The sequence below is a fragment of the Mobula birostris genome, chromosome 31 (genome assembly GCF_030028105.1).
Source record: "Mobula birostris isolate sMobBir1 chromosome 31, sMobBir1.hap1, whole genome shotgun sequence".
NCBI classification, from domain to species: domain Eukaryota; kingdom Metazoa; phylum Chordata; class Chondrichthyes; order Myliobatiformes; family Myliobatidae; genus Mobula; species Mobula birostris.
This window is the reverse complement of record NC_092400.1, coordinates 19,584,266-19,603,588: the sequence shown is the minus strand read 5'-3', so window position 1 is coordinate 19,603,588 and position 19,323 is coordinate 19,584,266. Positions and strand designations below refer to the sequence as shown.

At 39.3% G+C, this 19,323-nt stretch overlaps 1 protein-coding gene across 12 annotated transcripts in view; it reads right to left on the bottom strand.

Annotated features, from left to right (window-relative positions):
• Positions 1-19,323, bottom strand: part of kdm2bb (lysine (K)-specific demethylase 2Bb) — a 245,450-nt gene that overhangs the window by 163,238 nt on the left and 62,889 nt on the right. For all 12 annotated transcript variants that reach the window (XM_072247794.1, XM_072247787.1, XM_072247789.1 and 9 more), the window contains 2 exons: positions 12,315-12,493; positions 8,601-8,707 (listed from right to left, as the gene is read on the bottom strand). In XM_072247794.1, the coding sequence (XP_072103895.1) occupies positions 8,601-8,707; positions 12,315-12,493 (286 nt within the window). The remainder of the gene's footprint in view (positions 1-8,600; positions 8,708-12,314; positions 12,494-19,323) is intronic.

The window sequence follows — 19,323 nt, the reverse complement described above, 5'->3', positions numbered from 1 at the left end:
TACTCTTCAGAGATTGTCTGCCTGGCATCAGTGGTCGCATAACCAGGACTTGTGATATGCACCAGCTGCGCATACGAACATCTGCTCCCATCACTTTACGTGACCCTAGCTGGGGGGGGGCGAAGGGAGGTCTAAGGTGCTACACAAGGGTGACCTGCAGGCTAGTGGAGGGAAGGAGAACCTTACACATCCTTCGGTGGAGACGTACCAAGCTCCCCTATTTTTTATGAAAGGCTCTTTCAGAGTGAAGCACTTTTGAATTGTAGCATTCATGTAGATAGGTGATTGATAGCCAGTGTGCACGTGGTGGGTCAAAGGGCCCATTTCGATGCTACATTTTTCTAGGATTCAAAAATCAAAGCAGTCCAGAATCATAACATGGTGACAGCACAGAATGAAGCCAGTTATGTCCATGTTTGTCTCTACCAGAGCAATGCACTAATTCAACCCAATCCTTCCTCCTTCTCTGAACCTTGCAAATGTTGTTCCACAACATATTCATCCAATTCCCTCAAACTACACCAAAACTAGAGTCTTCTGAACTCCAGTTAAAAAAAACACCCTCATATCATTTTAAATTCTCTTCCTCTTTATTGTATAATTCTGTCTTCCAGTCCTCAACACCCCAGCAAAGGGAACAACCTCCTTATATCCACTCTGTCCAGATCCTCATCACTTCACACATCAAACTTCCCCTCAGCAAAAACATGCAATCTATCTTTGTAAGTGTAGATCCTCATCCCAGGAATCATTCTTGGAAAACTCTTGTGGATCTTCTCCAACACAACCTTCCTATAACAAAATCAGAATTGAACATAGCATTTCAGCAGAAGTCTGCCCAGAATTCTATACAAGTTCAGTGCGACTTTTCTGCTCTTATACACTCTGCCGAAGTTGATAAAGCTACGTATGCCTTGTTAACCACTTCCGCAATCTGCCCTGCCACTTTCCAGCACCCACAGATCCTTCACACCCTGCAGCACCTTTCAAAGTCTCCTTTACAATACACATATTACTTCCCAGTAAAAGTAATACCTCATTTCCCAGCATTCCACTTCATCATGCATCTATCCATTCCACTAGTCCGCTATATCCTGCTGTAAACAATCACAATCCTCCTGATTGTGATTGCTCTACCAAGCTTTGAGTCACTTGTAGATTTAAAACTTGCATCTTAGGACCCCTAAATCCAGGTTATTATAGATCAGATGAACCAATGGCCCCAAAACTGATCTCGTGGAATGCCAGTATTCACCTTTCCACTTGTCTAAAGAAACCACTCACCTTATCCGTTATTTGACCAACCACCGGACAATCATTCTGTCATCTGTTACTTGGCCAACTTCATATCCATGTAATCAATATCCCTTTTATGCCATATGCTTAGACTTGGCTGATAACCACCTAGCACCTTATCATCATCCTTTGTAATTAATCCCATTACTCGGATTCACTCCTCGGAACCTGAAGCTCTCGACCCTCACAATCTCAGCATGGTTGATGCCTTTAGACCACTTCTGGCAGCTAACATTCTTCATAGTTCCTTGCTTCTCTACAGTTTCCTCTTCTCTGAAACTAACAACCTGCCACTTCATAACCATAAACACAAGAGATTCTGCAGATGCTGGAAATCCAAACTAACACACACAAAATGCTGGAGGAACTCAGCAGGTCACGTAGCATCTACAGAGAGGGGGAAAAAAAGGCTAAGTTGCTTCATCAGGACCTGAAACATTGACCCTTTATTCCACTCCACAGATGCTGTTTGACCTGTTGAGTTCCTCTGGCATTTTGTGTGTGTTCCATCAGAAGCAACCTTTTTCACTTCTTCTGAATCTCTTTTGTCTCTGGATTTGTGCAAACACAATTTGCACTTCACAGCAATATACCTCAACTGTTCCTGAGACAAACCTTCCTCAAAGGCAGCCAATTTGTCTTTCTTCAGTTCTGCCTGTCATCTTTCAGTTCCAATTTAACTGACTAGATCCATTCTCATCTTTCTGAAATTGACCTTGTTGTAACTATTTTTTTTTACTTTGGATTGTTCCTTCTCCTTTTCTATACCAAACCTAACTCTTAAGATATTATAAGACCATGAGACATAGGAGCAGAATTAGGCCATTCAGCCCATCAAGTCTGCTCTGACAATCTATCATGGCTGAACCCAGATCCCACTCAACCCCATACACCTGCCTTTTCACCATATCCTTTTAGGCCACTTTTTTGCCCATTCTTCCAACTTGTCCAAGTCCTGCTGCAATCGCATTGCTTCCTCAGCATTACCGACCCCTCCACCTATCTTCGTATCATCCGCAAACTTTGCCACAAAGCCATCAATTCCATGACCCAAATCATTGGCAAACCATGTGAAAAATAGCAGTTCCAATACAGACCACTGAGGAACGCCACTGGTCACAGGCAGCCAACCAGAAAAGCCCCTTTTATTACAATCATCTTCTAAATCTACCCATACAGAAATTTGGTATTTTTAACCCACCTCATCACCCAGAGCCACAGTCAGTTAAGCCTCCTTCCTTACTGGACAAAAAACATGCTATTCTAGAATGTTATTTAGGACATATTTTAAAGCTCTTGAGCTTTGTCCATTAACACTATTGCTGACCCAGTTTTCACTGAGATAACTGAAGCTCCCACTTTCAACTACTCTACAGATTTCAGAACGCTGTTAACATGCAGCAAGTCAGGTACCAGCTGTTGGGGGGGGCGGGGGCAGAGTTATATGCCTCAGCTTTGACAAAGTATCATTGACCCAAAACCTTTTCTGTGTTTCTCTTTCCACAGATGCTGCCTGATCTTTTGAGCCTTTCCAACTTTTTGTGTTTTTATTTGTAATAGATATTGGTCACTATTCCATCCAAGACAGCGATGAAGAAGTCAAAAAAGGGGAGTGTCAAATGGACCATGTAAAAGAGGACAGAAAGTTGAAGAAACTTTCAAGTTCTTCAAACAAAAAAATGTATAATACCAATACACTCAATGTACCAGAAAAAGAGGTAAGGAAGGGAGCTGGAGTCATAAAAACAGATATTGAGAATGATTCCTACAAACCTGTAGGCAGCCCTCTGATCGAGAGAAAGAAGGTAGAAGGTAGATGGGGAAATAGACAATAGGTGCAGGAGTAGACCATTCAGCCCTTCGAGCCAGCACCACCATTCACTGTGATCATGGCTGATCATCCACAATCAGTACCCTTTTCCTGCCTTCTCCCCATATCCCTTCACTCCGCTATCATTAAGAGCTCTATCTAACTCTTTTTTGAAAGGCTTGTTAACTTCTGCTTAGCTGTCTGGAGGAAGTGTAAGTAGAGGGAGGTGAATGACAATATAAAGGCAAGAGATAAAATATGCTGGATATGGAACACATTGGGAAAATCCTCAGAATGCTAAGGAACTTCGGTCCTGATGACTCTTATCAATTCATCCTATCTGGATTCATGAATTTTTTTTTTTGGAATAACAACTGCTCTTTTCTACACTGCAAGAAATTGCCGAGTTGTGAATGCAACCCAGTCCATCATGCACAGATGCCTCCCCCTCTACTGACTCTGTCTACACTTCACGCTGCCTGGGGAAAGCAGGTAACATTATCAAGGATCCCTTTCCCATCCTGATCATTCTCTCTTCTCCCTCCCACCAGAGGATACAAAACCTTCAAGCACAAAACACCAGACTCAAAAGACTTTTATACACTGTTACCACTCTCTCAAATAGACCTCTCATATGCTAAAGTTGAATTATTGATCTCCCAACCTTACTTTGTCATTGCCTTAGCAATTTGTTTGCCCATACTGCACTTTGTGTAGTAGCAATGCTATATTCAATACACTCCTCCCACTAGTTCTCCTCATCCACTATTCATGAAACTACCCGTCACCTGCCAGCTTTTGTTCCACTCCTTCCCTTCAGCTTTTCATCCTGGCTATCTTCCCTCTATCTTTCAGTCGAGATGAAGGGTCTCCACCTGAAACATTTCCCTCCATAGATGCTACTGAGTTCCTCATGTGTTTTCCTGTTGCACTATATTCTGCCTTGTTTTGTTTTACTGCATCAATGTATTATGTATGGCATGATCTATCTGGATGGCACTGAAACAAAGTTCTCTTACTTAAGTTCTCTTATTTATTGCCTTCTCTTATTTAAGTTGGTATTGAAAGAGAAGGTTGGAAAATACAGTAGCACCAATATTAATTTCCATGCAATATGGACACTGGCATGGGCCTAGTTGAGCTATTTTTCCAAGCAAGAAATTAAAGATTCTCAGGCAACCCTGACAAGGTAATGGAGATACAATGGGATTGGTTAATCTTGAAAATTGTCTGGGAAACTGAAAAATGTCAATCTGGAGATGGATGCAATAGGTTTTATGGATTTAAGTGGGAACAGAATGGATAAGAAGATAAAGAATAGAGTTAAAACAGCAGAATAAGAAAGTGCAGGGTGAAACAATTGTGGCTCCTGGAAAGGAGGAAGTGGAGACAATGACTATCCAAAAGATAGCAGTGGCAGCATGGCCCAGAAAAGCACATGAGAAGGTAAGAGCTGGCAGTCAATATTGTGGGGTAGAAGTCAATTTGCCAAACAACAATGTCCTGGTAAACAGACTGATGACAAGTTAGGGCTGTCTAAAAATACTGGCCTTATCAAATTTCACATTCTACACTGTAAATTTCTCTAATATTGTTTATTAGTAATTTGTACCCAATATTTGTAACTTATTCACCTAATTTTCAAAGTCTTACCGTTTATTGAAGAGCTCGAGCTAACATGCAGCAGCTCCCAGACGCAAATCTGCAAACAACTTCTACAAATGTATATGACCAGGACTGACATGTCTATTCACTAAATCGACCAGAATTTACAGCAGAAAAATAGTTCCAGAAAACTTTTTTTTCTGCATTCAGCAGAATCTTATATTTTAGGTTTGAACATTATAAATTCTGAACTCTTATCTTTTTGATGGCATCATTTGAAAAAGAAGTTGCTTCTTGTAAACAAGCTTAAACCTGTTACAACCATCAAGAGAGGCAAATTAGATGCTCATATTTTGTTTTATATTTTAATACACATCATTGATTTTCACTTGTTTGTTTAGCCTAATTAAGTAGAGACTAAATCACATGGGGGGAGAGAGCAGAGTAGATTGGAGATTGGGACTGGGTGAAAAGGGATCAGTGTTGGGAGTGAGACTTGGGAACAGCATTAGTAGTAGCTAGATGGCAGTCATGAAAGCATTGGTAATAGGTGGCTGGCCAATGAAAAAAAATATAAATGTAGGTCTTAGTACAGTGTTGTGAAGACCCACTTGTCCTGAGAATGCAAAAACAAGTGTTGCCCTGTCATGCAGAAATCACATTAGGCATACAAAGGTGCACTGCATCCTTTTGCACAGCCAAATTTTTGAAGAGAAGCAAAATGACCCCCAAATTATTGCTGCATTACATTCCAGAAAAAAAAAGCTTACGAGGCATGTAATGCTAAAAAAGTGATGTTATTCAAGAATATTTTCAGATACCTGTGCTTTAATAACTCACTGCAAGAAACCAGTGAAGTAAGTGAAATTAATACTAACATTCTCAATCCCTGAGTCTACAATAGTGGAAATATGATTTGACTAATCAATACATCAAAATTTCAGAACTACAATACATGGTTTTATGCATTCTCTGCTTCTGTCATCAATTCCTTGTTTATGGAAAGTTAGCTGAATTCAACCTCAATCAAAATCCGTCCAAGTCATCTGGATACAATGACTAAAAGAGAAACACCTCCAATCAAGGCAGAGTACTGCAAATTCAATTCACTTGGATGACCAGTTCAGCTCTCCTTCATAATTAATCCTATTACTCAGAACCCACGAATGAGAAGCATTGTGGCAGCTCCAAGCAACTGCAAGATTAATTTAGTACAAAATATCACAACATATCCTTCAGGGTATTCTAAAAAACAAAGTACATTTCAGAAATATAGTATACAACAGCATTTCCTCCTCAGGGTTACCTTACCTTAAACTCCAGTTTGAAGCAGTTGAATTGGCCAAAGCCAGTTTGAACATTCATTCTGGAGTTATGACTTTATAGGTAGCATAATTATGGATTAATTAAAATGAGAACTAGTTTTCAAGAAGTAAAATCTGTATACAATTTAATGGAACATTCTGACTCTGCCCCTTTGAAACAATTTAGGGGAAAGACAATAAATATTCCTGCTATTCACACATTGTATGCTAGCCAGTTCAGAACTGGTCTGTTTTGTCCCTTAACCTTCTAGTTATTTGTATATTCATGGAGACATTCCTCAACACTGTAATTAAAGGCTTACGTTTTGGGTGCAGATTTAAGTATCGAATATTCAAAGTTGGGATGTGCTACCATTGTAAATATGTAATGCTGTAAATTTAGCTGACTATTCAAAATGTAGGTGATTATAGCAACTGAAACTGTTGTTTTTAATTTATTATCTTTGTGTTCAAGTAGAAGAAAATATTGTGTCAGGAGAGAGAAATTCTCAGGGACTCTCTCTCCTGAAGGTTCACTGTGTGAATAATGACTACAAAAATAATCTGACCAGTGCCTCATAAAGCCTCAACATTTCATCCTTGCTTCTATATTCTATTCCTCTCGATATGAATGCTAACATTGCACTTACCTTCCTTACAAACAAATCAAACTTCAAGCTAAGCTTTAAGGAATCATTCACAAGGATTCCCAAGTCCCTTGGCACCTCTGATTTCTGAGTATTTACTCCCTGTTTAGAAAATAGTCTATGCCTTTATTCCTTCAATCCTATATTCTTTACACTGTATTCTGTCTGCCACCTCTTTGTCCATTCTCCTAATCTGCCCTTCAGCAGACTCCCTGCTTCCTGAACACTACTTGCCCCTACACCTATCTTTGTATCATCCACAAACCTAGCCACAAATCAATCAGTTCCATCATCCAAATTATTGAAACATAACATGAAGTGTTCCCAATGGTGACCCCTGCAGAACACCACTAGTCACTGGTAGCCAACCTGAAAAGGCCCCCTTCATTCCCACCCTTTGCCTCCTGCTAATCTTCTATCCATGTTAGTATCTCTTGTTATACCATGAGCTCTTACCTTGTTTAGCCGCCTCGTCAAAAGCCTTCTGAAAACCTGTCTGAACTGGCTGAAACTGGTTTAACCTTCATTCTGGAGTTCTGACATTATGGTCACATAATTATGGATGAACTAAAGTAAGAACCCGTCTTCAAGAACTAAAACCTGTATCCAGTTTAATGGGACATTCTGATTCTGTCCCACTGAATCAACTTAAGGACAAATGATTAACATCCGTGCTATTAGCACATTGTTGAAGGTATATCCCTGCCACTTAATGCATAGTTTAGGACGGGTCTATTTTGCCTGAAACTTCTGATTGGCTCCACGAATGCACAACCATTGCTCAACATCATACCTAAAGGGACATATTTTGGATACAGAAACAAGTATTGACGTGCTACCATTGTAAATATGTAATTCCGTAATTTACTATTCAAAATGTTAAAGGAGGTTATTGTAACAATTGAAACTGTTGTTTTTCATTTATTGTTAGCTTTGTGTTGAAGAAACAGAAAGGTTCATTGTATGAAAGAAGACTCCAACAATATCCCTCGTGAGGTCTGACCAATGCCTTATAGAGCTTCAGCATTACACTGACTGGTAGAAGAGATAAAGGGTTGAAGGAGCTGGAATCTGATAGGAGAGCAAGGGGAGGAGGCGGGAAACCAGAGGAATGCGATGAGTTAATGGTGAGAAGGGATCCAGCATGGGGCTTAGCAAAAAAACTGGTGGGTGGAGTGGGGGGGGGGGGGGGAGGCAGAAGAGAAAGAAATTGCCCTAACTTAGGGAAATTGATATTCACACCATCAGATCAGAGGCTACCCAGATGGAAATCGTGCTGCTTCTCCAACTCAAGCAAGGCCACATCATGGCAGTGGAGGAAGCTATAGACCGACATGTCGGAATGGGAATGGGATGTCGATCTCAAGTGGTTAACCACTGGGAAATCCCACCTTTTGTTGTGGACAGAGTAAAGGCACTTAAAGTAGTCACCCCCCCACCAAATCTATGTCAGGTCTCACCAATGTAGAGTGAGTACCAGATACAGCAGATGATCACAACAGGCTCACAGAGGATTAGTTGCCTCACCTGGAAGGATGGTTTGGGCCCCTGAATGGTGGTGAGAGAGGAGGTGCAAGAGCAAGAAGTGAGAGCCAGAAAGGAGATCAGAGGGGAGGGGCAAGAGAACAAGGGAATTGTATAGAGAGTGATCACTTATGAAAAGCAGAGAACAGGGTGAGGGAAAGATTTCCTAGGGTTGGGATTTCGTTGTAGATGGTGGAAGTTATGGAGAAAGTTATAGTTTTCTCTCTTCCTCCATTAGATTTCATAACAGTCCTTGAACACGGCATCACCATTCCAAATTCTTTGCACTATCTATTTTTGTAATTTATTGTAAAATTATGTCCTTGCATTGTATTGCTGCACAAAATCTTGCATCATACAACCAAAATATACAGATTCCACTGTCTGCTTTCAACACTGAAAACTTCTACTTACTTCTGAACTTTGGGATATTTCATCTCCGCAATTGCATTTGTGGAGTCGAGCTGCTTTTCTTTTAAGTGTCGTGGCCACATATTATCCACCCAGTCCACCAAGTCCACCTGAAACAACCAATGAATCTTTTTAAATCTTTAATTGAAACATTAAATGACATCAATCCAAGAAACTGGTCAAAAATTACACCTTAGCTTATATAACAGTTTATTCTTACAAATAATCAGTTTAATTAGAAAGTAGGAATCCAATCAAATGTTCAGAAAATGTTCTTCCACAATGAACTTGTCAAGATTTTTTTTTCAGATATTAATTCGAGTTTGGAAAGAATAGAACACAGAGCTAATGTTCATATTTTAGCTCTAGAATATTAACATTACTGTGTAATCCAACAGTTGCAGGGATGCCAGTTAATCTTACATTTTTATGCTAACTTTGCTTATTGATGAAGAAACCCACAAAGGGAATAGTCTGTTATGTTTTTTGGAACCTTAGGGGAGCAAGAGAGCTCCTAAGGAATCTTACACCTCCCTCTGCCCTTCTCATTGCTATCATCCTGGAGGAGGGACAGGAGCCTGAAGACACACACTCAACAATTCAGGACAAGCTTCTTCCCCCTGCCATCTGATTTCTGAATGGACATTGAACCCATGAACACTACCTCACTACTTTTTTTTGATTTCTATTTTTGCACTACTTACTTAACTATATCCCACCCCCCTCATTGGAAGGCAAATTTCACCCTTTATTTAGAAAATAAATCAGGATGTGTATGTTCTCATGTGACTGTCAAGCTGCCTTACAGAATCCCATTTATAGCTAAATTACAACAATATTCCAAACAATATTCATTTAACTGAAAATGCTTTTCCAGTTAAGGACCTTTCCACCAGCTTAAAAACCTTTTTTAATGTCCAATTTTTTGAAATACAAATAAGACATAACAACTAATAGGAAGTAAACCCAAATAAAATTAAATGTGCCGGAGTAACCATGTACAGTAGTGTGGATTTCATCAGGCTACAACCGTGTTCAAAAATTAATGCAATAATAAAACTTCCATGAGATTAATGATCCTACTTGATTCAATTCGGAGACACCTATCAGAACAGTTTGAGACAAGTGAAGTTTAACCAGTTTTATTCAGCACAATCAGGAAGCTTGCCCGGGCTCAAAGAAATGAAAGAAAGCTCTCAACCGTACATGCTTTACATCAGGCTCATTAAACATCTACTGCCAAGAGTACCCACCTTGCCAATCTGAGCAAGAAAACCCTCCAAAAATAAAGACCCAACCTCAATAAGTCACCTGGGGTTGGAAGACACTGTAATAGTAGATGTGTATTGACCGGGACTACAAAAACTTTTCTCAGCTTGCAAAACAGAAGGTTATGCCCCTGTCCCACATTAAGACTTGCTCATAAAGTCCAGTGCAGTCGTGAATCAATGCTACATTGTTGGAAATATCATGGTTACCAATTATGGCTCACTTGGTCATACTGCAAGTTCAACTCCCAATTTAGAAACTTGAGCAATAAAACAGATTGAAATCCCAATACAGTACAGTGGGAAGGTGTTAGACTCACTGGTTTAGAGATGGGTTGTTACACTGGGGCCCACACTAGTCTCCTAAATGGATATAAAACATCTCATGGTACAATTTTAAAGACAAGCAACTCAATTAACCCATCGCTCTGGAAAATATTAATCTCCCGCTAAATATTACTAAAATCTGTTGCCTAATAATTACACAAGTTAGTATGTTTCTTATATTACAAAAATAACTTGCAGGTTTTGCCTAACCAATTCTATCAAGGTTCAAAATTATCTACTTCAGGATTTCCCAGCCTGGCTTCCATGGACCCCTTGCTTAATGGTATTAGTCCATAACATACAAAAGGTTGGGAACCCCTGATCTACTTGCTTTCATACCATATCTTCAGTTAAGAAGCCTAGGGATACAAAATGCTTTATTCATCATTTTAACCCCACCACGTCACCATCAAAAGGTTTATTCACATGTCAATTTCTCCCTCTCTCTTGGTGTACCTCCTTTATAAACGTATCCTTTATTCTATATTGACTTGATTTATTCTTCTGCCAACATTTATCACTTTATTCTTCTCTCCATTAGATTTCATGATCTGATCTTTCCACCTGCTAATTCTCTCCTGGACCCACAAGAGACTGCAGATGCTGAAAGCTGGAGGAAGTCAGCAGCTCAGGGAGCATTCATGGAGGAAAATGGATCGTCAAAGTATTGGGTCGAAACTCTTCATCCGATATGAAAGATAGAAGAGAGGTAGCTAGAGGTGGGGGGGGGGGGAGATAGGAGCTGGTAGGTGATAGGTGGATCCAAGTGAGAAGGAGTGCCAGGGAAGTGGGAGCAGGGAAAGTGGAAACAACATGAGAAGCCAGGAGCTGATATTTCGAAGCATGAAATTTGACTGAAGAGGAGTCAAGGGATGGTAGTAGGGAAGGGAGATTGGAATTATACGGGAGGGGAACCAGTGGGAGGAGTGTGGGGATGATGGACAGATAGAAAGACAGGAGGAGGAAAGAGATGGGGCTGGGGTACATGTAACAACCCATCTGTAAACTGAGTCTAACACATTCCCACTGTACTGAAGATGCTGCCTGACCCACTGAGTTCTTCCAGTTATTTTGTGTGTTGCTAATACTCCAACTGATCCACACGCTTCCAAGTTAAGTGTATCTACAAATTTTGAAGCTTGCAAGCTTTGGATAACTTTTATTTGAAGTATTTTCAAAATACCTTCAATGGGGAGTAAGTTGATTTATCAGAACACCTTAAAACCAAAAAGTGTAGAGTTAAAATTTAATCAACATTACGCTTGGATTTGTAAATACAGTAGATTCCAGTTAATTGGGCCATTGATTAATTGGTACAGTAGCTTACTTTGGACAACCCTTAAAGAACAAAAACCAGCAGAAAATAGTCAGGATTCCCTTTGTTTATTTGGGACAGTATGCCACTTAATTGTGCAGGAGACTATTGCCGAACAATTTCTAACTAATCTTCAACAAATTAGGACCAACAAAGAATTAAGGCATAATTGATCACCTTGAATGTAACAAGGAAAAAGAAGATTTAGATGACACAATCATCAAACACATAAGACGACAGTCCATAATCTGCACTAGGTGTCTGCGCGGATTTGTTAATTTATAGTCAATCAAATGAACACAGCGGCATACACTGCATGAATCCCTCCACTGTTAACTACAGTATTAACTAATACACAATTTTATACTACTGTAGTAGTACTTGGTAGTGTTCTAATTTCTCCTGCACTAAATACATAATTTGTTACTCAGTTAAACTGTAGTTTGTCTTTTTTTTAAAAAATACCTTTTTAATTATTTTTATTAAACTTTGACTAATTGGGCCAGATATTTAATTGGGCCAAAATGTACTGGACCCGATGTGGCCTAGTTAACTGGAATCCACTGTATTACAAGTGAATTTCTTCAATTTAAGAGCTTCATCATCATGCACATTAAATACACTAACTATATTAGTGCTCAGAAGCTGATAACAGTGTTAAAACATTACAAAGTATAACATTTCTGTAAAAGAACGGTTAGCCCTTCAAAAGGAAAAAAGAGGCAAGTAATGAAACAATGGTCAAACTATCAAGCAATGATCAAATCTTGTTAAAATATAATTTAATTACAAATACAACTTCCTTACCACATCAGGCCGCTTGACCAGGTTCTCAAGTTTTGTGTGACTGAATTCCAAGCTTATGACATTGTACAGCTTCTCCCTTTCAGCCTCTGGTGTCTCATAGTATTTGACCCATTGCGACATACTCATTTCAATCCCTTTCTGTGTATTGACATCCATAACATCAACAATACGACGACTCCCTGAATCACACACAAGGTAAACAACTTTATTAGTTTCAATTTAACTCTTGCACACTCTCATGGTTCATCATTGTCATATTGAAGTTTTCATTAATACAAACAGAAAACTCAAGAATACAAGAAACGGAAGATGAATGTACCACTCAAAACTAAAAACACCGAGAAAACCTGCAGTGCAGGAAGTCCAAAGCAACACACACAAAATGCTGGAGGAACTCAGCAGGACCTTCTTCCTGATGAAGGGTCTAGGCCCGAATCGCCATCTGTTTGCCCTTTACCATAGATACTGCCTGTACTGCTGAGTTTCTCCACTCTCAGAACTATTTTGTTCTCATTGAGATTATGGCTGAGCCTGGAAGACCACTTTGTTTTCCAATTCCAAAATACATCTAAAAACATACTCAGCAACTGAGCAATTATAACACTGAGGTAGAGCATTCCAAAGTTTTACAGCCTCTGAAAGAAATCTCAATTCAGTACTAATGGCTATCTCCTTAATCGCCACAGTGCGCCTCTCCAGCTTGAACAAATAACCTTTTCAGTACCTCACTGTCCATCCCACATTCTTTTAACTCCATTCAAAGTATATCAATCACATATAATGCCCTCAAACTATAGCCCCACTAGTATCAAAACTACACTGCATATACTTGTGACAAATGCATTCTTCTTTCAGTAAAGACTAACCTACACACCGAAAATAAGAATTTAAAAACCCTATAGAATCTCCAAATGACAATTTTACTTGTGTAATCCCTAGCAATAAAGGATAACAGAATATTTGCCTTCCTTATTGCTTACTGCAGTGCATGTTTAGTTTTTGTAACCCTGAACCAGCATTTCAGATCCTCATGCACATCAATTTGAAAGCAAAGTGTTTTCTTAAAGTCGTAACAACATGATGCGATTACCTGAAGCTACCCTCTACTTTCTGCCATTTAACCATATTTTGGGTTTGTGAATGCTACTGCAACCAGCATGATTTTTTTTTAAAAGGGTGAACCTGTAAATTGTAGATGCTGAAATTCTAAAGCAAACACAGAAAATGCAGACAATACTCTACAGTCAGGACACATCTGGAAGAAGAAAAACAAAAGCAACTCACACAAAATGCTGGAGGAACTCAGCAGGTCAGGCAGCATCTACGGAAATGAATAAACAGTTGACATTTTGGGCCAAGACCCTTCTTCAGGACTGAGAAGGAAGGGGAAAGATGCCAAAATAAGGTGGGGGGGGGGGGGGTAGGAGTCTAGCTGTAAGGTTAATGTTTGAGCTCGGCTGACCATCAGAAGGGGAAAAAAAACAAGTCAGTAAAGCTGAAGAAAGACAGGGGGGTGGGAATGTCTCTGACAAGGTAAAATCTGAGTGATCAGGAGATCATTTGTTTAAAAAAAGCTATCTGATCAATGAGTGAATGGGAGCAATTAGAGAACGGGAACCTAGACAAAAGAAATGTAAAGTAACATACATAAAATTCTGGAGGAGCTCAGCAGGCCAGGCACCAGCTATGGTAGGGAATCCCAACATGGAGTCCATGGAGTCCATGGACCCCTCGCTTAATAGTATTGGCCTTTGACATAAAAAGGGTTGGGAACCCCTGATCGACAGAAAGAAATAAATAGTTTTGGGCGAAGACCTTTCATCAGACTGTAAAGAAAGGTAATGGAGGAGGACATGTCCAGCAGGTCAGCGCTAGATATATAATCCACTCGAGGGAAAAATAAGGTAAAAATGAAAACACGAGGCTGACGAAGGGTCTCAGCCCGAAACGTCGACTGTACCTCTTCCTAGAGATGCTGCCTGGCCTGCTGCGTTCACCAGCAACTTTGATGTGTGTTGCTCAAAGATAAAAATGAGTTAATATTGCAGATGGATGACTTAAGGAATCTTGATTTATTGGTGAGTGTCAAATCATCCATCAGTAATATTAGCTCACACAAAATGGAGCAGGTCAGGCAGCATCAATGGAGAGGTACAAAGAGTTGACAATTCAGGCAGAGACCTTTCATTGGGATCTGTGTGTTACTCAGGATTTCCAGCATCTGCAGAAACTATTGTGTTTGGAAAATTAGCTCAGCAATTTTATCCTCCTTTTTTGTCCTCTCTCTGACAGTGGAGGCCTTGTGCAGCCTGACCTGCAGGGAATGTCTACCTGCTCGGTATTTTGCAACTCTCACATTTATTTGTCTATGTTCTCAACAATCAGGAGGAGGAGGCCTAGTAAAACTCTTCACTTTGTCACCAATGATCTATTTGAGAGACGAGAAGTAAACCTGAGCATTCCAGGATGATGTGATCCCCATTAAACCATCAAAACAGTAAACAGCTCAGGTTGTCCCTAGGTTACAAACATCTGAACTATGGTCCTTGCGTACAAAAGCGCTCCCGTATTATTAAATTCAAAAGTCCAACATTCTTACACATGCTCGTTTCTACAAACATCAGAACTACTTTCCTCTGATCCTCCACAGAAGTAATTATTCTTTCTTTTTTTGATGTCATTCATTACAAACTTTGGAGCTCTGAAACAATTTTTGTGTTTTCTAACTTAACAACCTCGGAACCCATTTGTTACCCAGGGGCAGCCTGCAATTCAGCATCAAAAAAAGGAGAATTTGGCCTTCCTCCCCAAGTCAAACAATTGCTACTTCACTGAAAACTTAATGAAAATACTGCAGATGACACCAATGTCCTTTTGCAAATTTGACACTTTCATACTGCACTACGGGACTTTGAGTGACAAGTTATCCAGTCAGGGGTCTTACAAAACACTCAAAGCAGGGCTTGGTTTAAAATGATTCTGCAACACATGAAACTGTAATTGGTGCATTAGAATGAGAAATCACACCAATTTAACAATTTGTTTTTACTTTGCACTTACTGAGTACAAATGCACCTTTTTGGCAAATTGCTCAGTGATCTCTCATGCATTTATTCCATTTAATGTGCATTCATATCAGTAAATAAGTTTATAATGCAGGCAGGTAATTGCTGATATGCATAATGTATTTTCTGCAGCTGAATACAATTCAATCTTTATGACATTTGCTGCTTCTAATCATTTGTGATGATGCAAAGGCACCAACATTAAACACCTTTTAGCTAGATCGGAAATTACTTACTGTTTAACATTTTTTGTGTTGCTGTTCTGAACAATGATGCATAGTAACATAACACCGAATGGAATAAAAGAAAAAAAATACTGTATTCTGAGAATGTTGAACATTAGTCACATAATGCTCAGAAAATAATGAAAATATTTAGCTTAAAAATACAACTCTTAAAAGATTGCTTTTGGAAGAAGACACAATACAATTAATTGTTATTAAAAAACAGCAATTTTCCTTTGCAGTTTTTATTTTAAAAACTTCAATAATCCACTTTGAGGAAACAGTGCATTAATAAGGCTTTTCTTGTGTTTGATTAAAATATTATTAATGTTCATTTAAACTGCTTAATCTATGAGGCTTTACAATTGTGACAACCTTGAATTTGCAGAAGATAAAAGCTTACCCTATTAAACTGCCTAAAATGCCTATGTAATTGTAACAAATAAAGTTTACGAATGTAAATTATGGCTCTAATTTTTTAAAAAAAGGCTTAAATAATGGCAAAATGAAAATAAGATACACATAGCATCTGTGTTAACATTTGCAGCATAAATTCTGTCAAGATATTGACCAATATGAGTATTTTACACATTCCCTGCCTTGATGTTTATAGTCACAATTTTTCATGAAATTATAAACAATTTGAGTTTAAGACAACTGCTCCATAAGATGACCTTTTGTTCCACTGCACCAAATACTCTTATCTTGAGGGGGACAGACAGATGGCCGGGGGGGGGGGGGGGGGGGGAGAGTTAAATACTAGTCAAAATTAATTTAGTAGCTTCAAGTTATGCTAATTTAGTCACCACCTAACAGTGGTATTCAAGAGCTCTACTAATGAATTTCCCTATCTGCAATCAGCACTCAATTTTCAAAAATTATTAATATCTTAACATTCAGAGCTGATGAATGCTCTAAACTCAGCAGATTACAAAAACAAAGAATTGTAATTTTAAGTGTGGCCACAAGAGGTCTATCAATACCTAGGAAAAAACTGAAGACATTATAAAAAGAAATCAATACTACTAGAATCCGCACTACTATGGGTTTAAATTTAGATGCAAGTGATTTAAGAGGGGCATCGGGGCTGCTTCTTCATGCAAGAGTGGTGGGTATTTGGAATCAGCTGCCAGAAATTGTATGAGACGGCACATTAACAACATTTAAAAACATGCAGATAAGTACATGGTTAGGAGAGGTATGAGTCAAACACAGGAAGATGGAACTAGTTCACTGGGGAACACAGTCAATGGGGACAAGTTGAGCCAAAAGGCCCACTTCCATACTGTAAGTCTCTGACTTCACCCACATCCATGCTGAAAGCTGGGTAAGACTGCATGCTATGACTGGAATCAAAACAACTAAAATATTCAGATGTTATAATATACTACTATAAATCAATTCACTACCATAACTCTCAGCAAATTTATTTTATCTTCTCAAATAACTAGATGAGAAAAGATTGCTGGAGCCTGAGCAAACCATAAGATAACAATTTTTTTCCCCCCCAAGATTCAAGATTGCTTTATGTCATTTCCCGTACACAAGTATAACAAGAACAAAATAATTGTTACTCCAGAGCTGATGCAGCACCAAAAAAAAACACAATAAGTATATAACAAAACTTATACACATAGGTTATTTGTATGTTCATAAAGTGAGGTACTTGACACAAGGGTGACTGTGACAGGAAGTGATAAAGAAGTGGTGGTGTGGGTGGAGGGTGTGAAGGAATGGGTGAGTGGGTGGAAGTGGTGTTAAACATCAGAAATGACATTTTGGGTTCTTTGCTCTTGACCATACATCCTATGTTACAGGTAGAACAATGAGTCAGTTATACCTACTCCATAGTTACCCTGAAGGACCTTGGCCCTTCAACTGTTCATTTCCTCTCCATAGATATTGCCTAACCTGCTGAGTTCCTCTAGTTTTCAATGTCTGTTACTCAAGATTTCCAGCATCTTCAGAATCTTATGCCTATACCAGTAAACTGGATGTACTAAATTCTTATGAGTAACTGTACACTTTTTAAGTGAAATGAAGGTACAAGTGACACACATCAAAGTTGCTGGTGAACGCAGCAGGCCAGGCAGCATCTCTAGGAAGAGGTACAGTCCACGTTTCGGGCCGAGACTCTTCGTCAGGACTAACTGAAGGAAGAGCTAGTAAGAGATTTGAAAGTGGGAGGGGGAGGGGGAGATCCAAAATGATAGGAGAAGACAGGAGGGGGAGGGATGGAGCCAAGAGCTGGACAGGTGATTGGCAAAAGGGATATGAGAGGACCATGGGACAGGAGGCCTAGGGAGAAAGAAAAGGGGGGTGAGGAACCCAGAGGATGGGCAAGGGGTATAGTGAGAGGGACAGAGGGAGAAAAAGGAGAGAGAGAGAGAGAGAGAGAGAGAGAATGTGTGTATATAAATAAATAATGGATGGGGTACGAGGGGGAGGTGAGGCATTAGCGGAAGTTTGAGAAGTCAATATTCATGCCATCAGGTTGGAGGCTACCCAGACGTAATATAAGGTGTTGTTCCTCCAACCTGAGTGTGGCTTCATCTTTACAGTAGAGGAGGCCGTGGATAGACATATCAGAATGGGAATGGGATGTGGAATTAAAATGTGTTGCCACTGGGAGATCCTGCTTTCTCTGACAGACAGAGCTTAGGTGTTCAGCAAAACGATCTCCCAGTCTGCGTCGGGTCTCGCCAATATATAGAAGGTACAAGTGATTGGATTTTCAAAAAAAAGAGGATATCTTATCTTTTATTACCTATTTATAAAGAAATGTAGTTTGACAATGAAATAAATGTAAAGTAGTCCATTAGCTCTGATACAAAGCTAATAACAAACTTTGCATCAGGAGCCACTGGTAAACTGACCACTGTTGAATAAATGCAAGATTGAGGTAACCTCACTTGGATTAATTAGGTTTACTTTGAACATAATTAAAATTTGACACTAAACATCTTTTGTAATTTAAAACTAAATATCCTGACTCTCTCTCTCGTGACTGTTGACTGTTAGGATATTATGGTTCAACTGCTGAAAGTGGTTTTCCCGGGACTTATCCGAGAGCAGCGTAGACAGCATGTGCTCACAAATTATTTGACCACTGAAGGCGATCAATGACCAATTTGCCTTCATTTGTGCCCCTCAAATTTCTAACAAGTAAGATCCAGTGCAAATACCTCTCTTTCTAGCCCTGGAAGGGAAAGGATAATCAATTTACAGCTTCCTTTGGGAGGCATAATGAACTCACTCATACTATTTTCATGTGTATAAGCATTCTTAACATGCTTAATGCTGCAGGACTATGTAGAAAAGTACTTAATGGCTGACATGAGTGCACAAGCCATGCATCGGTTTTCTATCTGCATTGTACTCTCTGTTGCACGTTTATTATGGCAGCTAGTCATGCGGGTGAGGCGCGGCAAAAGCGTAGGGTTTAATTATGTATCTGGCTTTGTTCTCAGCAGTTTAGTCTGGTACTGAGAACCAATGGATGCCATTCCTTTTGTTGCCCACTTAACCAATGCTTCTTAACTTCATTTAATTACATTTGAAATTGATTAACTCTACTTAACTTCGATTAAGTCCGCTTAAGTACATATAATATCACTAGTCTTATAGTTTCAGACATTCTATTGCTTTAAGAGTGTATGCTTTTCTTACTTCTAATAAAGGACTGAATGCATTTCTGTTTTCTTGGACATTATTATTAGA